Here is a 17,002-nt window from a genome sequence, read left to right as displayed (position 1 = left end):
CTTGATTGCTGATATACGAGATTGTATAGGAGACAAAGGCATAATGAGCCCAACGGTTGTGTGCCCCTTCGATTCAGCACCCTCCCTATGAACGACAACACTGCACGATGGTCTCTCTCAACTAAGAGCCCGCTGTTTTCTACCCATTGCAAAAAGATCTTTTCTAATGAGCCTGACTTCTCATTGATTGATCAATTTGTGACTAAGAACCATCCAATCCTGAAAAATACACTGTCGAATCTCAAACGTTGCGACGCAGCTCGCCTGGAGAACTTCTATAGATCTGCCTTCGAAGAATTAGACCTGCAAGCGTGTGAAGCTATTTTGCATTTATGGAGGGGAGCTCTGAGCCCAGAGGTCTTGTTTGGAATCCAAAATACTTATTCGAAGAAACTGACGCGTCCTGGTTTGTGCTTCCAAGATCCATCATCATTTACCCAGACTGACCATTGAAGATACGCGAGACGTTCTCTATCATGTATTGCGCGGAAACCATGGAGTGAATATCCCTTTCAGACGGCTTTTGGAAGCACTACGCTTTGTTGGTATCAAAACCACTAACAGAAAGAACGTTGAAGCTCGTTTACTCCTGCGTGAAATTGAAATTTGGACAGAGTTCTATCAGTAGCCAATTTACGGCGCTCACTTGATTTCGATGTTTTACTGAAGGCTCCTGTATATACGTGTTCTCCCATGTTTAACCTCTCAATGGAATGCTTCCTGTCTATCTGTAACGTATAAAACGAGTCTGCCTTGAGAAATATGTAGTCTCAAACGTTGACGAGGATCTAGGATGTAATTCCCTCATTCTGATATATGTCTGGGGAACTGCAGGCTAACTATAAGATAAATCAAAGCAAGACAAAAGCAGCTGCGTGAAATTTGATTGTTCATTAAGCTTACATTTTCTTTTCACATAACTCTCTCAAGAACCTATCTTTACCCATGTCACCATTGATAAAAGAAGCTTGACCACTGTTTGAATCACGAAAGACGACTGTTTTACTAGTAGATCTTGCACTTCCGATGAATAACATGCTTGTTCCATCAAATGTGCAGTCTTTGAAGGTATACTTCGTCTGAAGCTTGTAATTGATACCATTCCTCCTTCCGCGACAGCCGATGATGTCTAGTGCAAATCAATATCCAAGACACGTATTCAGAAGGCGCGTCATGGGTACCTGAGTGTCTCAGTTCGTCGGAATTGGAAAGAAGTTGACTGGATGGGTCTTCTTCGTCCTGGGTGGGCTGCGGGTCACGTGTAAACAAATGATGGTTAGCAACAGGTCAGTTTTGAAATGGAAGGGCTCTCGCTGGAATTTTATGGCCAAACGTACCTGACACCCAGAATCCTCCTTGATGAAATTCGAAATTGGCTTGGGATCGAGTGAACCTTGTAGAATTATTAGCAAAAAGGCAACAGGATTCTTCAGGAAACTAAGCACGAGGATATGATACCATAGCATTTTTCTCCGGACGTGGCTGGATACTCCCATTCACCGCTGTCGAGGTGTTACCTGTATCGGGATTGTCTTGGGATTTTGCATCCTTTGAAGCCCGCTTTCCAGTCATGTAATGGTCATTCTGAAAGTAGAATCTCTTCAAGGAAGACTGAATATTGGAAAATCGAGTGTGCTTGAGGAACAAGTTTCCTCGAGATTACCACTAGGGAAAGGAGACGATGAAGAGAGATCAGAATGTGAGGGGTAATGTATCGACTGACAGCCTTATGACATATTATCCCTAGTAGTGCCTAGGTATGGCTTCGTACTTTATTCGCTCTAAAATTTCAATAATAATGCTCCGTGGGTCCCCGGATGAAAGCGTCTACCATACACAAGCGTACCATGCCGCTGGACGTGGAAACAAATGCGGAACGGCCTGTATAATTGCTGCGTGAGCCCCTGGTAACGAGGTTCGGCCATTGAAAAGACCTGCTTCATGCAACCGACAACATAAGCCAATGTTCAGACCATGGCACAGATGCAATTTGCGGCTAGCTTGAACCAATTATCTTAGGCAAGGCCAAGATGATTCGTCTACGCTATCTTCCAATAGAAATGCTCGCATACTCGCATAAAAGGGCGTGTGGTTAGAGCCCCCACTAGTAAAATGCCGCGAGAGCGAGAAAAAAGCACTATCCCCCTCCCCAAATCCTTAATAATAGAGGCCTATCCTACTCCCCAGCAATGTGCAACCATCATTTTCATTCTCCCACCATTATATATACCATTCATAGTTGAGAACTACCCTGAAGTAGCTCGTTCTTTGCCCATATACTTGGAGAAGCTCGTGCGTCTATTCAAGGAGCCCCCACTCCGTATCAACAGGGGCACCCAAGCTCAGTTCTCTTTTAACCATGATTTACCGTTGCCCGGGCTCATATACCTTACCACAATATCCTTCGGGGTATCCTATAGGGATGGGCGACAGATCTTTTGAGGCTGGCTCTCAAAACTACGGCGTCGTCTACGAACATCCTCCGCCAGCACCCTTTTTGGCAGCACCACTTGCCCTCTCTCCATCTCCCATAACCACGCCCCCCAAGTATCGCGCTATCCAACCTCGGCCCAGTGAATGCGGCCCCGACGCCGAAAAGCTCGATGACAAGCTGAAAGTTAAGCCTCGGAGGCGTCGAAGGAGTAAAACGCGCCGGAATCACCCACGGCGGCCACAAGAGAGAAGTGGCGAGTCAAAGCCAGTCCAACTCGAGGCGGATGTCAACAAGGTCTCTTTGTCTAGACCCAGGAGCGAGAGGTTTGAATTGCCTAATTTATTGATACTTCCACGAATCCCAAGGCTGACTCAAGGACCATAAACATTCAGATCAAAAGGCGTACCATTCAGCCAATATGCGTATCCTGACCTGTGCTCGAATAGTCAAGAACGCTTCGTACCTTGTCCATTTTCACCTTCAACCGACCTTGCAAGCCCAGCGGGGAATCGACCGCCACCTCTGCCCAGTGATGCTTCCGAAGCACTTGTCACTGGCTGGCCAACGTATCACGACGTGCACTGCTCCCTTTTTTTGCCAGCTATCCAGTTTCCATTGCCGAATAAACTCGTTGAGCTAAGCCAAGATCAATATCCCATAGAAGCAGATTTTATTGGATTCGCAGAGCATCTTCAAAAGACCCAAGTTCTACAGTCGTTGAGCATTATGCAGGATTATATGGTGAAGCACCCTTCCATTTTTGAAAGGCAAGCCCTAGAGACGGTACAAAGATGGGCGTTGGACATTGAAAGCGTCAACGTACCAGGGCCTTTGTCCTAATGAGCAAAAATGACGGAAACACAGTTTCTAGACACAAGGTCATGAATGATATATAACCTCAGAAGTTGCCCTTGGAAGTCCAAAGTTTTTAATTCCCAGTCGGCAGTTGACAAGAATATGTAGAGTCCACATCAATACTATACTATGCCACCCTCGTATGTACCATGGATAATTGAGATAATACATAATCAACTTTTTACCAATTTAAGTAGGATGATTTTCCGGCACAGTGACCAATGTTTATCATTCAGCATGTTTTGAGCCTACGCAGATTAGATGAAGGCGGCTGAATGTTTGAGTATCACAGCTATTGATTTGTTGAACAAGGTGGCTTCGGATTTCCGTATCCTCAAAGAGTAAACAATCGTGATCCAAATCAGCAAGTCTGTCCAGAATCATCGTAATCTTTGGATGGGGAACAGGCTGTTTTAAAAGCCTCCAGCATCCACGGGTACGACAAATTCGCGCGACGAATGATAGATTCGACCTTGCTTATATGGAAAATGTCTCGCTCGGCTTCAGGCTCACAGAAGTGGTCCTGCCCTGGGAGATAGGGTAGTCCTTCTCTTTGATCCCTCGATAACACATGCATTCTATTCCTTGGGTACCAAGACGTCGGCGGTTCGGGAATTGGCGGTTAAATCTCTCAAGGACATCGTCCCATGGTTGCCTGAGAGCAACGCGTTTGTACCAGACAAACCAGATCTCCTCCTCGTCGAATCTTAGGCGATTGTGATTGCTTCTGGTTATGCGACGTTTGAAACTGGTCTGTTTCGCAGTGATTGAAGAAATATATGGCAGGTCCGAAATTGCACCTGCTTGTCATCCTGCGAACATGGGCTCTTAAAATGGCTGCTACCGGGCTGGACTGTGGATTCTGATTCGAGACCTTGGGCCGTTTTCTTCGAGTAGGGTCTCGGGTGCTGGGGTCAGCAAATTTCCGGATCGGTCAACAGCGAACCAATGTTCATTGGATTATGTGATATTGATGGCTGTCCCACTAATGATTCTTTGAGAGCCATATTTGTTTGCATGATCAAGAAGCCCAAAAGAGAGAAGGAGGGATGATAAGAGACGACCCAGTGTACAGAAATGATACAACTCATACAAGGGGAGTCCGCAACATTAATACCGATTGGGCTGATACTACTGTAGTAGGATGCAGGCCTATCCCCTGAAGTAAATCTAGAGAGAACTCAGGCCCTGGCCAGTGGAGGTCAGCCGCATGACGCCACTGGAAAAGCTCCACCTTGGTAGACTTTATGCCCACGGCTTTGCTCCCAGGAGCCAACTTTTGGCCCCAATGCCATCAGCCTAGAAAAGAAGAGTCAGCTGACCTAAATCAACAAAAAGGGGCGGGTGTTTGTATCGTTAGCATGGTATTGATAACCAAGGTACGATCTTATGGCCGATCCGCTTACAACTGCCCCATAATCCGGTGTAATTTTGCGCTCTGAGAGCCAAGATAAACGCAAAGGAGTTGTGAACCGGCTGGTCCATTATGAGGGGATCATAAGTTTGAAAGTGCCAGATCGGCTTTTGTCATCCCTTATAGTATGACGAATAGTTGCATTAGAGTCTGATGCGTGCCGGAACCAGACTTGTGAGAGAGTAGAAACAAATGCCAGAAATGTGTATCGGGCATCCTAGTCGCCATACCGGTTCCGCTACAGTTTTACTGTTGCTCAAGTAGTTTTGTCTGGCATAGAACCAGGAGGATTATACCCTGCTGCGAAGGGAAAATCTCAATCTCAGCCATGGAGACAGAGTGGACTGGACCATATTGGCTGCCCCACTAGTCTAGGCTTTCATATAGCTTGCAACAGGCAATACGAGGATGTCAACAAACCGGACATGATAGTCCAGCAGTAATCCCCGTAAATTCCTAGTCTAATGCCAGGGTTTCTATACTATGAGTCATGGCAGTGTGTTAATTATATTTAATGGAGCGAATCGGATGACATCCGGGTTGACACTGAGATAGAACGCCACGACTGAAATGGTGGAAGAGCGGTGTCTACATCCACCCAGGTCCAGACCTTTCTGCTCGATTAAATGGAAGGAAAATCAAATATACTGTACTTTACCAATCTATATAAGACGGCAGGGCTCCCAGGCCAGCTGATACTGCATCCTCTCTTCAAGTCACTATTATTTTTCCTTAACCACCTCGGCCATGGCATCCTCCTTCAATGACTCCACTACAGAGCCCATCCTGCTGAGGCTCCAGGATGTCAATATCCCTATGTCTGTTCTCCAAGAAAAGAATCCCGACACCAACCGCTTTACAGCTAGCGTCATCGCTTTCCGCCAAAATTCAGAAACCCCGCCCCAGCCTGAGGTTCTGCTAATCCAGCGTGGATATGAGGGCTCCTGGGGCGGAAGCTGGGAGGTACCTGGGGGAGGGTACGAAACTGGCAAAGACGTCTCCATCTTGCAGACTGCCCTACGTGAGACCAGGGAGGAGGCCAGCTTGGAAATATCGTCCAACTTCATCTTCCCGCTTGTGTACAGGACCACTTTCCGGCACAAAGAGTCACGAATGGCTAGTTACACATTCATCGTGGAGCTTTCCAAAGAAGTTCCGATCGTTTTGTCGGATGAACATCTAGATTGGGGCTTTTTCAATGAAAAGGAGATCTGTCTTTTTAGCCCATACGAGAAGGGGAAAGCCCAAGATGGAAAAGTGATGCTTAAAAGGAAAAAGGAAACCCTCCGCCATTTTTTTTCCAACAAGGAGAGCCTCCGAAACGGCGATGTGAATACACAGAATCCTACAGAGAGGACTGACTAGCTAGTCGAGATATGGAATATTATTTCCCGCGGACACTGGATCGTTGTCGAACGGGATAATGAATGGGGTACCATCACGAGCAACTCCTTCAACACTGATCCATTAAGCTTCAATTCGGTTTCACTGTAACATTTGCCAAATCTGAACCAATGTTCCTAGATATAACCCTGAAGCATAACTACAACTCTGGCGTTATCACTTTGTCTAGCTAACTATGAGACTAAATCATACGTGTCATGAATTTAAATTGGTTCTGCACAATCTAGCAGGTTGTATGCAAGGCAATTGGGGTATATTAAATGTGTGATCGAGTGTAAACAATTCACTTTATTCTTTCACTACTATAGTTGGAGGCCAGTGGATTAAATTGGCTGCTGGGTTGAATTGTAGCCGTGTGTGTATACGCGTATTCAGGACCATGTGAGGAAGCTTTCGAGTCGTGGGTCTTGGCGGTAGGTATTTGCCGGACAGTTCGACAGCGAGTTGATGTTCATTTGGTTAAGTGGCATGGCCTGGAGAAAAGGGGGAGGAGGGGAGAAGAAATCGTACATTACGTAGCAATGGTCAGCGTAAAACGTGTGTTATTTGCGTTCGCCTGGAGCGGATTGATGCTAGTGCAGGGCCATTGTGGAGTTCGATTATATGCACCTTTCATTGGATAACTGACTCGGTGCCCGAGGATTCACAATGGCTGCATGCCGATCTCACTGATGGGGATGATTTTGTTCATTGGCATATTTTATTACGCCAAAGTATAAATTTTCTGGATACAACATATTCATTTATGTGAATGAGCCAAAAAAAGACCAGGAGAAAGAGAATGGTCGGAAACAAGATTGACAGTGTATTCCCAATAAGCGATATCGTGAAATGAAAAGGCGCATGGAGAGCAATCCAAGGAAGCCTCGACGCGCACTCGGCTGTCCTTGTTATGGGTATAAGTTCTTGACCGTTGAAGACTTAATCACCAAAATTCGATGGGGACAATGTCCACATAGGACGTGCCAATGTTCATATATGAAGCGCATGGGGTAGAACTTGCGGTATTGAAACGAGTGGTGGTGAACTGGGGCACATTTTAATATGAGGGGTTGAATGAAATTGGGCGCTCAGCGGGGAATCGATTGACTAAAGGTCGTTTAAATGAGGGTGTCTCAACGTATTCATAGTCGCCATCGAGTAAAGATCGATGTCTTTAATGTTTTTCTTGTACGGTCTCTTTTGTCATGCAAGACTCGCCATTGTTGGTTACTACTGAAGCTGAGGGCTGTTGGCAGGAAACGCACTTTCCACCCGCCCTCATTTTTGGCGGTTAGCCCCACATATCGTCATCTAGCGTTTGCCTCTTCCAAAACAACCACAATCGTTGCCAGAAAGAAACTTACGGTCACGGCTGAGGCTGCACTCTCTACATCTTGCGATCCACCCTCACAACGGAGTCACGTCCGCCCCTCCTGCCTCGCCACTCCCTTGTCACCTCATAGTTCCTGATGCAGAACTGGCTGGTTGCTTGAGATATGAAAATGAATACAACTTAACGGCGTACTCTCTATGAACCACCAGGATGACGATGCGTGTCGTCCTCATAGCTTTCTTATATTTATATCAACTTTCCATTCAACTTGCAAAAGCCACTCGAAGCCCTATATTATCCATGCCACCTGGGTCAAAAACGCGAGTGTGTCCGCCGATTTCGTTCGTTCGGATAGACACCCCAAGCATTCCACGTTTTCAATGTCCGCTATCTATCTCCAAGCCATCTACGCGGCTTGCTTTTCAAAGCTAGAAGGGAGGTGTGCCATGGAATTATATATGACGCTCAGCGACTGTAGAATTCGGGTCTCTTCACGCTGCCCTGCGAGATCAATCAGGGCTGCTTTGTTTCGGCAGATATGGGCTTATCTTCAATATTTAGAGCAACAAAATCCATGATTCGCGAAATCAGTATAAACCCTTTGGCACGGAGTTCAGAATTCAGGCTATAAAATATAAGCCGATTTTTTTAATTGACGCCCAGTTTGCAGATGCAGACAGAAGTACCTACCTGTCACTGTGTTCTGTGTTCTATTTGGGGTGATACGATACCGACTAGAGTTTTCTGAATTGGCCAAAGGATAAATAGCGTGGCAGTCGCAGGATAAAGAGAGCAAGTACAAGAGAAAGGAAGAAGGAGGAGAACCCAAATTTGATGCGTATACATTGAGATTGGAGATTTAGGCAAGACAACCATAATGACAGAGAGATCTGAAAGCTGACATCACCCAAACCATGCCATGTCTAGTTAGGGTGAAGCCCTACTACTGAGGTAGAGGATGTTTGGCCAGTTGTGATAATCGAGGAGGTATGTGGGCCAGACAACACGTGGTGAGGCGGCTGTCTATCAAGAGGCTCTCCCGCACGATGGTGATACATTTGCTGCGCCAAGTATGGGAGCGGATGGCCCTGGTACCGCTCGGCTCCGTGCCCCTGCAGCTAGTGAAGGGGATAGGGAGGAAGACTGGTAGGGCTGGTCAGGAAGGTTGGATCTGATAATGGAAAATCTGCCTCAAACTTCATGTCAGGACTGCATGGAATCACGAGTATAGACTATGAACGAACCGCCTGTGTCAGCCATCCCTGATGCACCGATAGATTGGGAAACCCCAGATTGGGAATTGGGCGTGTAGTAATGGGATGGTCCAGAGTATGAAACTTTGGGATTAGTGTGTAACTGGGCTGGGGAATGTTTGTGGGTGGGATATTGATGTCTCGTATTTGAGGCTGCGACGTATTCTGCAAATTTGGGCGCATTTCCAGTTGTGGAATGTTGGCGTCCGAAATACCAGTAGAATCTGACGGTTGGTCCCCAGCTCCTTCGGGTGTTCCGGTGGACAACCCTGAGTAATGTGAACCTGTCTGCACGTTCTCGAAGGTAGGCTGGTTGGGGCATTCTCTTCCACCTGCAGGTGCACCAAATGAAAACAGTCAGTGCGGGAAGCATGAACGGGTACAGGAAGAAAGGAGGAGAAGAAGGGTTAGGTAATACATATGGATCCGACATGCTTCAAAGGACCTAATGACTTTGGCGAACACCGCATTAGAAGGGATGAGCTTACTCTGGGACTTATTTTCTGTGACGACACATTTTGATCATTTCTTTTTTGCTCGACAATATTTTCTTTCGATGTTTGAGGTAGAGCGTCTCGCTCATTGGTTCCCATCTGAGCGAGCGGAGTCATTTCGCTTATGTTCGGTTCAATTGGATGGACGTTACAGCCATTAATTGCTCTAAACCTAGCTGGAGGGTTTGGCGTGATTTCAACTCGATGGCATCTAGTGCCCAATGTGGAGGTATTATCGACAGTCTCAGGAGGTGTTGAAAACACCATCGGTTCAGAAGCGCATTCGGAAGCAACAGCAGTCGGTGGATTTTGATTCATTGCTTCTTCGCCCTCATTCAATGGTGGAGGACTGTTGCAAGAAAGTCTCTCTGTGTTGTTTAAAACCTGCGGCTGATTGAGTTGTGGCGATCGAGGTCGCTCCAACGGTGGATGCTTAAGTGTAATATTCTCATTGCTCGGTATAGCTATAGTATGGGATGGATCCAAGCTGGGAATGTCGGATCCAATGATGGCGTTGGGTGATCGTGATACCCGCATAGTATCAAGAACGGTAGGGACAACCGGAGCTAGTTGACCTGGAGTGGGGGCTGAGGTTACATCTTTATGACGAGAATCTGCCTTTCTCTTTCTGCGACAAGCTGTAACGATAGCGGAAGGAGATCGATAGTGGCCAAAATCTCTCAGAAACTCAACTTCAAGTCTCTCCTTTGGTAGGTTTTTCCGTTTCATGTGCCACCCTAGTAAACGGTTCAGGTCCTTATCGTTCCAATTGGGATGAGAACGCGCCGCCTGTGCTTTAGACTTCTCATGGAGACATCTTATAATCAATCCTTCGTCAGTCAAAGCTCTTTCAGAGGTATCAATGGTTGGTTCATCACTTCCGCAGTTTTGAGGGTGATGCTCAGTCGAGTTACCAGTGGAGCTTGGTTCAGGAACTTGGAAGGGCGTTGGTGACATGGCCACACTTTCTGTGTGGCTTTCATTATTCGAACCCTCATTTGCTGAACCTCTAGCTAATGGATTTCCACGCGATGAAGATTGCGGAGAAAGTCTCTTTGATGGTTTGTTGCCATGCGCCGTATCTGTCTGTTCCACGTGCATTGCACTGGACTCAGTACGATGGATAAGCGTTTGGCTTAGCTCTTCGAGTGTGGTATCACCTTCAGAGGGATGCCAGATTGAAGATTGGATAGGTTCTGATATTCGAGGGGGTTCTAAGGGAGAGCTTCGAGTGAAGCAAGAATCAACCATCCCTGATGTTGCGGCGAGGACATTGATTGGATTATCATTCCTTGGCTGACTTTTGGGCACCAGATCTGAGGGCACTGGATGGTCTTTGGGCGATTCTTCAGCCTGATGGCTTCCTCGAACTGGCCATTCATTTTGGCATGTACCTGACTGTAGTTCATGCTCTTGAGATACGTGCCGGAACCTTAACATTCGATTCACAGTATCCTGTTCAAGCACTGCATGTGAGTCACTGGATTCTGGTTCAGGGTCAGCCGGTTGAACACCATGGAGGGCGTAAAGGCTTCCATCCTCGCAGTCTTCAGAATTTATAGGTTAGCAGGTTCGAGGCTAGACGTAAAGCGTGAACCTCGATGTTCGACCTCGAGATCAATTGTTGGGTGAAATCCACTGATTCAGAGGGTTGAGACGGCGGTGGGGAGGAGCGAGGTGTCAAAGCCACAGGTCTTCTGCGCGAGGCCTTCTTATTGCGCTTCCTAAAAGGGCTTTTTCCTGTTAAGGAATACACTTTTGCCTCAATAGCATGAAAAGTCCGTTTTTGCTTGAATTTTCGGTGAAAGTTCCGGGCAATCTCTTCCTCCGACAGATTCTCCTGCACTTGGTGTTCGAACCATAGAGGAAGCTGCTTCAATATTTCCGCAGGCCAAGCCCTATTTTTGGGGACTGGTACATCCAAATTATTAGTACATTTGTTCAATCTCTCCAATTTCAACGCCACGCTTCTTATGTGCATTACTTACAGTTCTGTGTTCCAGCATCGCGTTTTGAAGCACTGGCTTGCACGTCTGTTCTTTGAGTCTCAATAGTCATCCCATCGAGCGAATCAGCGTCAACCTGCGCTGGCGTAAAGATTGCTGGCTCTTCGGCTGATTCCAGGGAAAAGGGCAAGCCCGGCGATCTTTGACTCCGGATTGCGGTGGAGAATTCGATCTCTTCTTCGTACCTCTTCAAGCACAGTGTTATTGGCTTTGATGACTGCGTGGTGATGTAAGCGAGTGAATAGGATCATGTTGTGTTGGAAAGCAGACAACTGGACAATCACGCCCCGATCCCACATATGGAAATGATGAATTCCATTCCCTTTGTATTCGGCCTGATAGTTCCTTTCCTTGACAACGTCAAGCCAATTAATATTGGCACTGGCTTCGTCGTTCTGGAGCTGAAGCACACAATGTTTCGGTGCTCCAAACATCACTTCTATTGTCTTCACTAGGGTGTCGCTTATGAGGGGTACGTTCAAGAATCCAGCAAAGCTCTCTCGCCCCGCCAGTGCCCTGTAATGTGACCGAGATTGTTGAAGAACCAAAGACTGCTGGTCTTGAAAAGGCTTAAAATGCTCATAATACAGACGCGCTCGAAATCAGTTTCATCTCTATACTCTCTTTAATTCTTTGCTGAACTTTGTTTTGCATAACGCTATGCCTAATACAGTTAGATTGCCTCTGACCCACACTGAACCGTTGCCCCCAGGACGGTTCCGAGCCCTTACTTTCAACCCCACCGGAAGCCAATAAGCTGCTTCAGCTCTCCGAGTGGGAAGCAAATAGGCCAGACGACGAGCTTCCCGCAAGCTTTATTCGGTATACTATGGAGTGGAAAGTCAAAGTGAATGATCGGTCCATATCAGAGGACACGGAGCAATCATTAGCTTTTGTAAATGATAGGAACTATAAATAGGCAGTAAGTTGGGTCCTTTCAAATGTCCACCTAAATCAAGGTACCCAATGACAAGCTACGTACGATATTTGCCAGGCCAGCTAAGACGCTACGCATTTATAGGCCCAGCGGAAAGAAAATTAGGCCGACTCACTCCACCGCCTATGTGTAGGTCCTGATGATTGTGCTTCGGTCTCGGTCGGCTCAGAGACGCTGAACTATCAACAAACGCCTAATGTGATTGCTCCTGCATGGCTCCTGCAAATGCAGCCCAGCTATTGGCCAATACCTGCAAGCAGTTCGTAAGGATACGTAGCCACATTGAAATCTCAGCCAACAGCGGTAAACTCAGGCATACTATTGGTCCTCGGCAACTTTGCTCCTTACGGACACAAATCTGGTTTGTCTGCTTATAAAGTATCATTCATGCTCTTTGTTCGACAGGAGATATCTATACATCCGAAACACAAGATTCTGAACTACGCGAGTCTTACCGTAGGGGCAATATCCACTTCCGTTGCCCCCTCATCGAAGCAGTATCATACCATCACAAATTCGATCAAACAGACCCGCGGAAGCCTTCGTGTTCCAGGGGCTGAACCTCTTAATTATTCCGTCGATCGCGCTGCCCCTTTAGCCCGCAACTATTATAACCAAGGACGAAGTAAGTTATCTTTTTGAATGGTGTTTAGAGCTGTAGAACAGACCATTGATTCTATAAATACAGATTGTCTCCTCTTCGAGCCGCCTTCCCTTTCAAGACTACGTCTCTCGCATCACGATCCGCTTTGTGTGAAGGTCCTCTCTGCGATATTCAATATTAACCGACTTCCTTCACTCTCACGCAATGTGTGAATGGGCTTGCAAGACATACGCAGCTTGTACGCGTGTTCCTAAACACATGAATCGAGATCACATTATCTTTTGTACACCCGCAAGAAGCACTGCAAATGACCCATGCGTACCTCCCTCAGGGTTTCTGAGAGACCTCCCGTTGGATCTCGATGCGCAAGACACGAATATAGCGGGATACTGTCCTCCCTGTGCTGGTACAACACCGACTAATTCCTCTGACTAGAGTGGGTGCCTTCCCCCAACCCAGAGAAGCAGATCGTTGGCGAACCTGCTTGCGAGCTACCTCTCCGAGATCCTGAAATGTACTAAATACTGTTAGCTTAGCTAGGTTATAGAAGAGGATAACGCACAATGGATCAATTCCTGAGACTTTGAAGACTTCGAGGTCTAAATTGCTAAGATCGACATTTGGATGTGTTTTGCAGTGGAGATCGAGAACGAGATATAACCGAGAAGATCGAGGATCACTGCATATATGTGTATAGTAGTCTTCTCGGGGGGTGGAATACCTCGCCATGTAAAGAAAGCGTTGATGATTGCTGTAGGCTTTTGAAAAGGTTGTTCGCGATATGGAAGGACTATCCGCATCGGAGTAGCCTGACTCATTTCGTCCCAAGTGTAAGAAGAGTTGCTGATGTCGCTTGTAAAGGTTCCTCGAAGATTCTGAATCACAGACAGACAGAGACAGAGACAGAGACAGAGACAGAGACAGAGAGACAGAGAGAGAGGGAGGGAGAGGGCGGGAGAGAATTGAGGCCTCACGTGTAGATTACGTAATCGCGCAACAGCCATTGTCAAGCTATCTTGGCTTGTTAAGGGGTGGAGGCGAGGTCGATCACGTGATGCCGGCTTCCAACACCCCCCCCCCTGGAACGAGCGCTGCCCCTCCTTTCTCTATCCAATAGCGGTAAATAGGATGGTGGTCGATTCGATTTGTTTATATGGCTCCACTTTTCTGATTTTTAAGTCGATTCGATTTTATGCCATTCACCCCATTCTTTTTAACCTTCCCGGGTGGCTACGCACTCCAGATCTTGGATACTTAGAGAACCGGTAGTTATTCTATATATTAAGTGTAATAGGAAGTTGCTATCTTCCAGAAATCTTACCATTGCAGGAATCCATCGCACACGAGCCAAACCGATCTCACTCCGCATGCTACAGCTTTGTTTGCAACGGAGGAACAATTCAAAAACAACAAACCTCGGATTGACTCACATCAGCTTTCTCTTCATACTGATTTCAGTGTTGGTGTTGATGTTGCGGCCTGCTGCATATCTTATATAAACTAACAGTTTCCTCGACTTCCAAACCCTTAGATCTCTACGTCAGATTAGGACCTTCAAGTAGTGCTCCAATATAGCGAAGATCAACCAAGCCTGTCACTATTATAATGCTGCTGAAATATACTCTACTGTTGGAGACAATCGTCTTACGGGCGGTCAGCGGACATCTGATCATGATTTCGCCTGAACCCTACAGCAATGAAACCCTCAACAACTCCCCTCTTGCTGACAGTGGTAGCGATTTTCCATGCAAACTACGCACAGATACGTTCCTAGCCCCTTCATTAGAGAATATCTACCAAATTGGCATTGAAAATACAATGAGGTTCGAAGGAAGCGCGACTCACGGCGGTGGCTCATGCCAATTGAGCCTGACCGAAGACCGTGAGCCAACCAAAGATTCCGAATGGAAGGTTATTAAGTCTTTTGAAGGAGGCTGCCCCACGAATGCAGAAAAAAATCTTGCTGGAGGCGCCACTGCCGACAATGACCTTCAACTCGATTTCGCAATCCCCGAAAACATTCAGCCCGGGAAATACACTTTGGCCTGGACGTGGTTCAATCGTATTGGTAATGGTGAGATGTATATGAACTGCGCCCCAATCACCGTGGCTCGTGGCTCGTCGCAACAATCCTACAAGAGCATACAAAATCAAACGCCAGATTTCCCACCCGTTTTCATCGCCAACATAAATGGCTGTATAACCAAAGAGAACGTGGACATTCGGTTTCCTCGGCCAGGAAGCATTGTTGAGCACAATGGCCAAATAAATAATCTTCTTCGCGAAGGTGAGCCGCCATGCACCGGAACACCTACTTTCAGTGCCTTGGCAGCCATCAGGTCAACTATTCCTGATTTTGCCATGGATTTGCTTGGAGAGACTGTTTCATCCTCCACTTCATCCGCTCTTGCCCGCACTCCGTCTTGTCGTGCTCTTCGTCGCAGTTAGGACTACCGATGATATATATATTGAGTACCCAGGGCAGAACCATGTGTATAGGTTGATGGAAACTGAAGGCCAATGGCGAGAATGGCCTAATCGAACTCATTGAGGATTCCTGTTTTTGTCGCTTCCCATCTTCCAGCTTTGGAGATTCAGGCTCAAGTTCAAAATTATCTTATTCGCTCTTTTTGTACAGTACTCTAAGTACCTTGCATTTTCTATCATACTATGCCGTGTCACTCTTTGGCCATTTACATTCAATGAGAGTGCAAAACATCACAGCTGCACAATTGAGGTACGTATACAATCTCAGATAGGTATTGAATTTAGATGGACGTTTACGATGCTTTCGTATTGGTATATCATTGAGAAAGCGTCCAAGTTCGAGAGCCCGGCTTGCATTCAATTCGGTGGTGCCGAAGCATATAGTAAGAATGGTAAACCCAACACTGTCTCACGAACTAGGACGGTCAAAGCCGTCATGAACTTCACCGAGGCATCTTAACTGGTTCAACAGTCGCGCGCAATGAGGGCAGCCTGTCTTGGCGAGGCTCCAAGTTCTTTTTAGGAAGTGGGATATTATACATGCACCTATACGTACCGGATATTCCCTGGCGGGTGGGGCTTTCCTATTTGAGCTGCCGCCGCTTTTATGAGGGTGCTCAGGCTCAGGCTCACTGAGTAGATGTCAGCACGGGCTCAGATCAGTGATCATGCTCAGATCAGTCACGTGCAGGATGACTGATGCTCAGTGAGTGCTCAGTGAGTGCTCATTAGATGCTCTCTGATTACTCAGTGATGCTCAGTGTCCAATCAGTGAGCAACACTGATGCACTCAGCCCATCTCAGACTATACCCAGAAGGGATTAGCCCCCACAGGGTCGTTTATACTGTGATAGTTAGTTCGTTGATAGCATTGCTGCTGCCCTCATTTTCCGGCGCACTACACCTCATCAAGAAAACACATTATGACGAAGGGGCGCAGGAAAGAGCGGAGAACTCCATCCGTTTCATGATGTCTTTCTTCTGTCTTCTAATTCATTCAGAGGGGCTCGAGCTCAAAGTCCCAAATATAAAGACAGACCGTGTGCTAGCTTTAGCATGTAATAATCAACACGCCTTCTATTTAAGCACTTTTTATTTAATACATGATCTAATATCGCATTCTTTTACTTTGAATACATTCCCTACCTCCAGGTCGCACCGCACTTGATTATGGGCAGAAAAGAATTTTTTGCCAAGCGCGATGGAATCGCCAAGGAGAGGCGCCGTCTACAGCGAGAAAAGAATGGTTATACTCCTAGGGTCTATAGAGAGGAGGACTTAATTCGGGAGAAAGATAAAAGGCTCCCCAAGACTAACAAATTACATTAAGAAACTATGAACCTCTGGCTCGAGTGAGTTAAGCCGCATCTAAAGTGGCAATCCCTTTCCTATTATAAATTCAGCTAACCTTCCTTTAGTTTCACTGCAGACCCGGAGAATGGGTTTAAATATTACTAAACCTCCCTTGGTTCTCCGGCTCCAACTCATGAGATGATCAAGGCGTATATTCGCTGGTACGCAAGTTCTACTCAAGGGCGACTAAACGATGATGGGCTACCTACGGTAAGAACCGTGAGTGCGCATGCCGAACAATTCTTTGGTGGATTTGAATAATTCACAAAAAGTAAAATCATCCTAGATGATCGAAAGGAAATAAAAATGGTTGGTTTATTCGCAACTTCCCCTCTAAGACCATTATAAATTAACCTCGATGTAGTGGATTAAAAAAACCTTGACGGCAGATGGCGTCGTTGTAGACCAAAAGAAAGAGAAACTTAACTTTATAAGGTATGATTTTT

The 17,002-nt window shown here is 46.5% G+C and overlaps 4 protein-coding genes across 4 annotated transcripts; 3 read left to right on the top strand and 1 right to left on the bottom strand.

Moving 5' to 3' along the window:
- Positions 1–2,422: 2,422 nt before the first annotated feature.
- Positions 2,423–2,763, top strand: N7517_008200 (uncharacterized protein; the record flags this gene model as incomplete). The annotated part of the gene is given in 2 exon segments (XM_056725930.1): positions 2,423–2,728; positions 2,743–2,763. 2 exon segments carry the CDS (start codon positions 2,423–2,425, stop codon positions 2,761–2,763), a joined length of 327 nt encoding a protein of 108 aa, XP_056576781.1.
- A 2,687-nt stretch (positions 2,764–5,450) lies between these two features.
- Positions 5,451–6,068, top strand: N7517_008199 (NUDIX hydrolase; the record flags this gene model as incomplete). Its single annotated transcript, XM_056725929.1, has 1 exon — positions 5,451–6,068. The coding sequence occupies one exon, from the start codon at positions 5,451–5,453 to the stop codon at positions 6,066–6,068; it is 618 nt and encodes a 205-aa protein (XP_056576780.1).
- Positions 6,069–8,654: 2,586 nt separating this feature from the next.
- Positions 8,655–11,609, bottom strand: N7517_008198 (uncharacterized protein; the record flags this gene model as incomplete). Its single annotated transcript, XM_056725928.1, has 5 exons — positions 8,655–9,007; positions 9,322–10,716; positions 10,754–11,080; positions 11,158–11,392; positions 11,454–11,609. 5 exons carry the CDS (start codon positions 11,607–11,609, stop codon positions 8,655–8,657), a joined length of 2,466 nt encoding a protein of 821 aa, XP_056576779.1.
- A 2,712-nt stretch (positions 11,610–14,321) lies between these two features.
- N7517_008197 (uncharacterized protein) lies at positions 14,322–15,164 on the top strand (the record flags this gene model as incomplete). Its single annotated transcript, XM_056725927.1, has 1 exon — positions 14,322–15,164. One exon carries the CDS (start codon positions 14,322–14,324, stop codon positions 15,162–15,164), a length of 843 nt encoding a protein of 280 aa, XP_056576778.1.
- Between the last annotated feature and the right edge of the window lie 1,838 nt (positions 15,165–17,002).

Source organism: Penicillium concentricum (assembly GCF_028827145.1).
Source record: "Penicillium concentricum strain IBT 3081 chromosome Unknown utg000003l_segment0_segment0, whole genome shotgun sequence".
Taxonomy (NCBI): domain Eukaryota; kingdom Fungi; phylum Ascomycota; class Eurotiomycetes; order Eurotiales; family Aspergillaceae; genus Penicillium; species Penicillium concentricum.
This window is presented reverse-complemented; position numbering and strand designations above follow the sequence as displayed.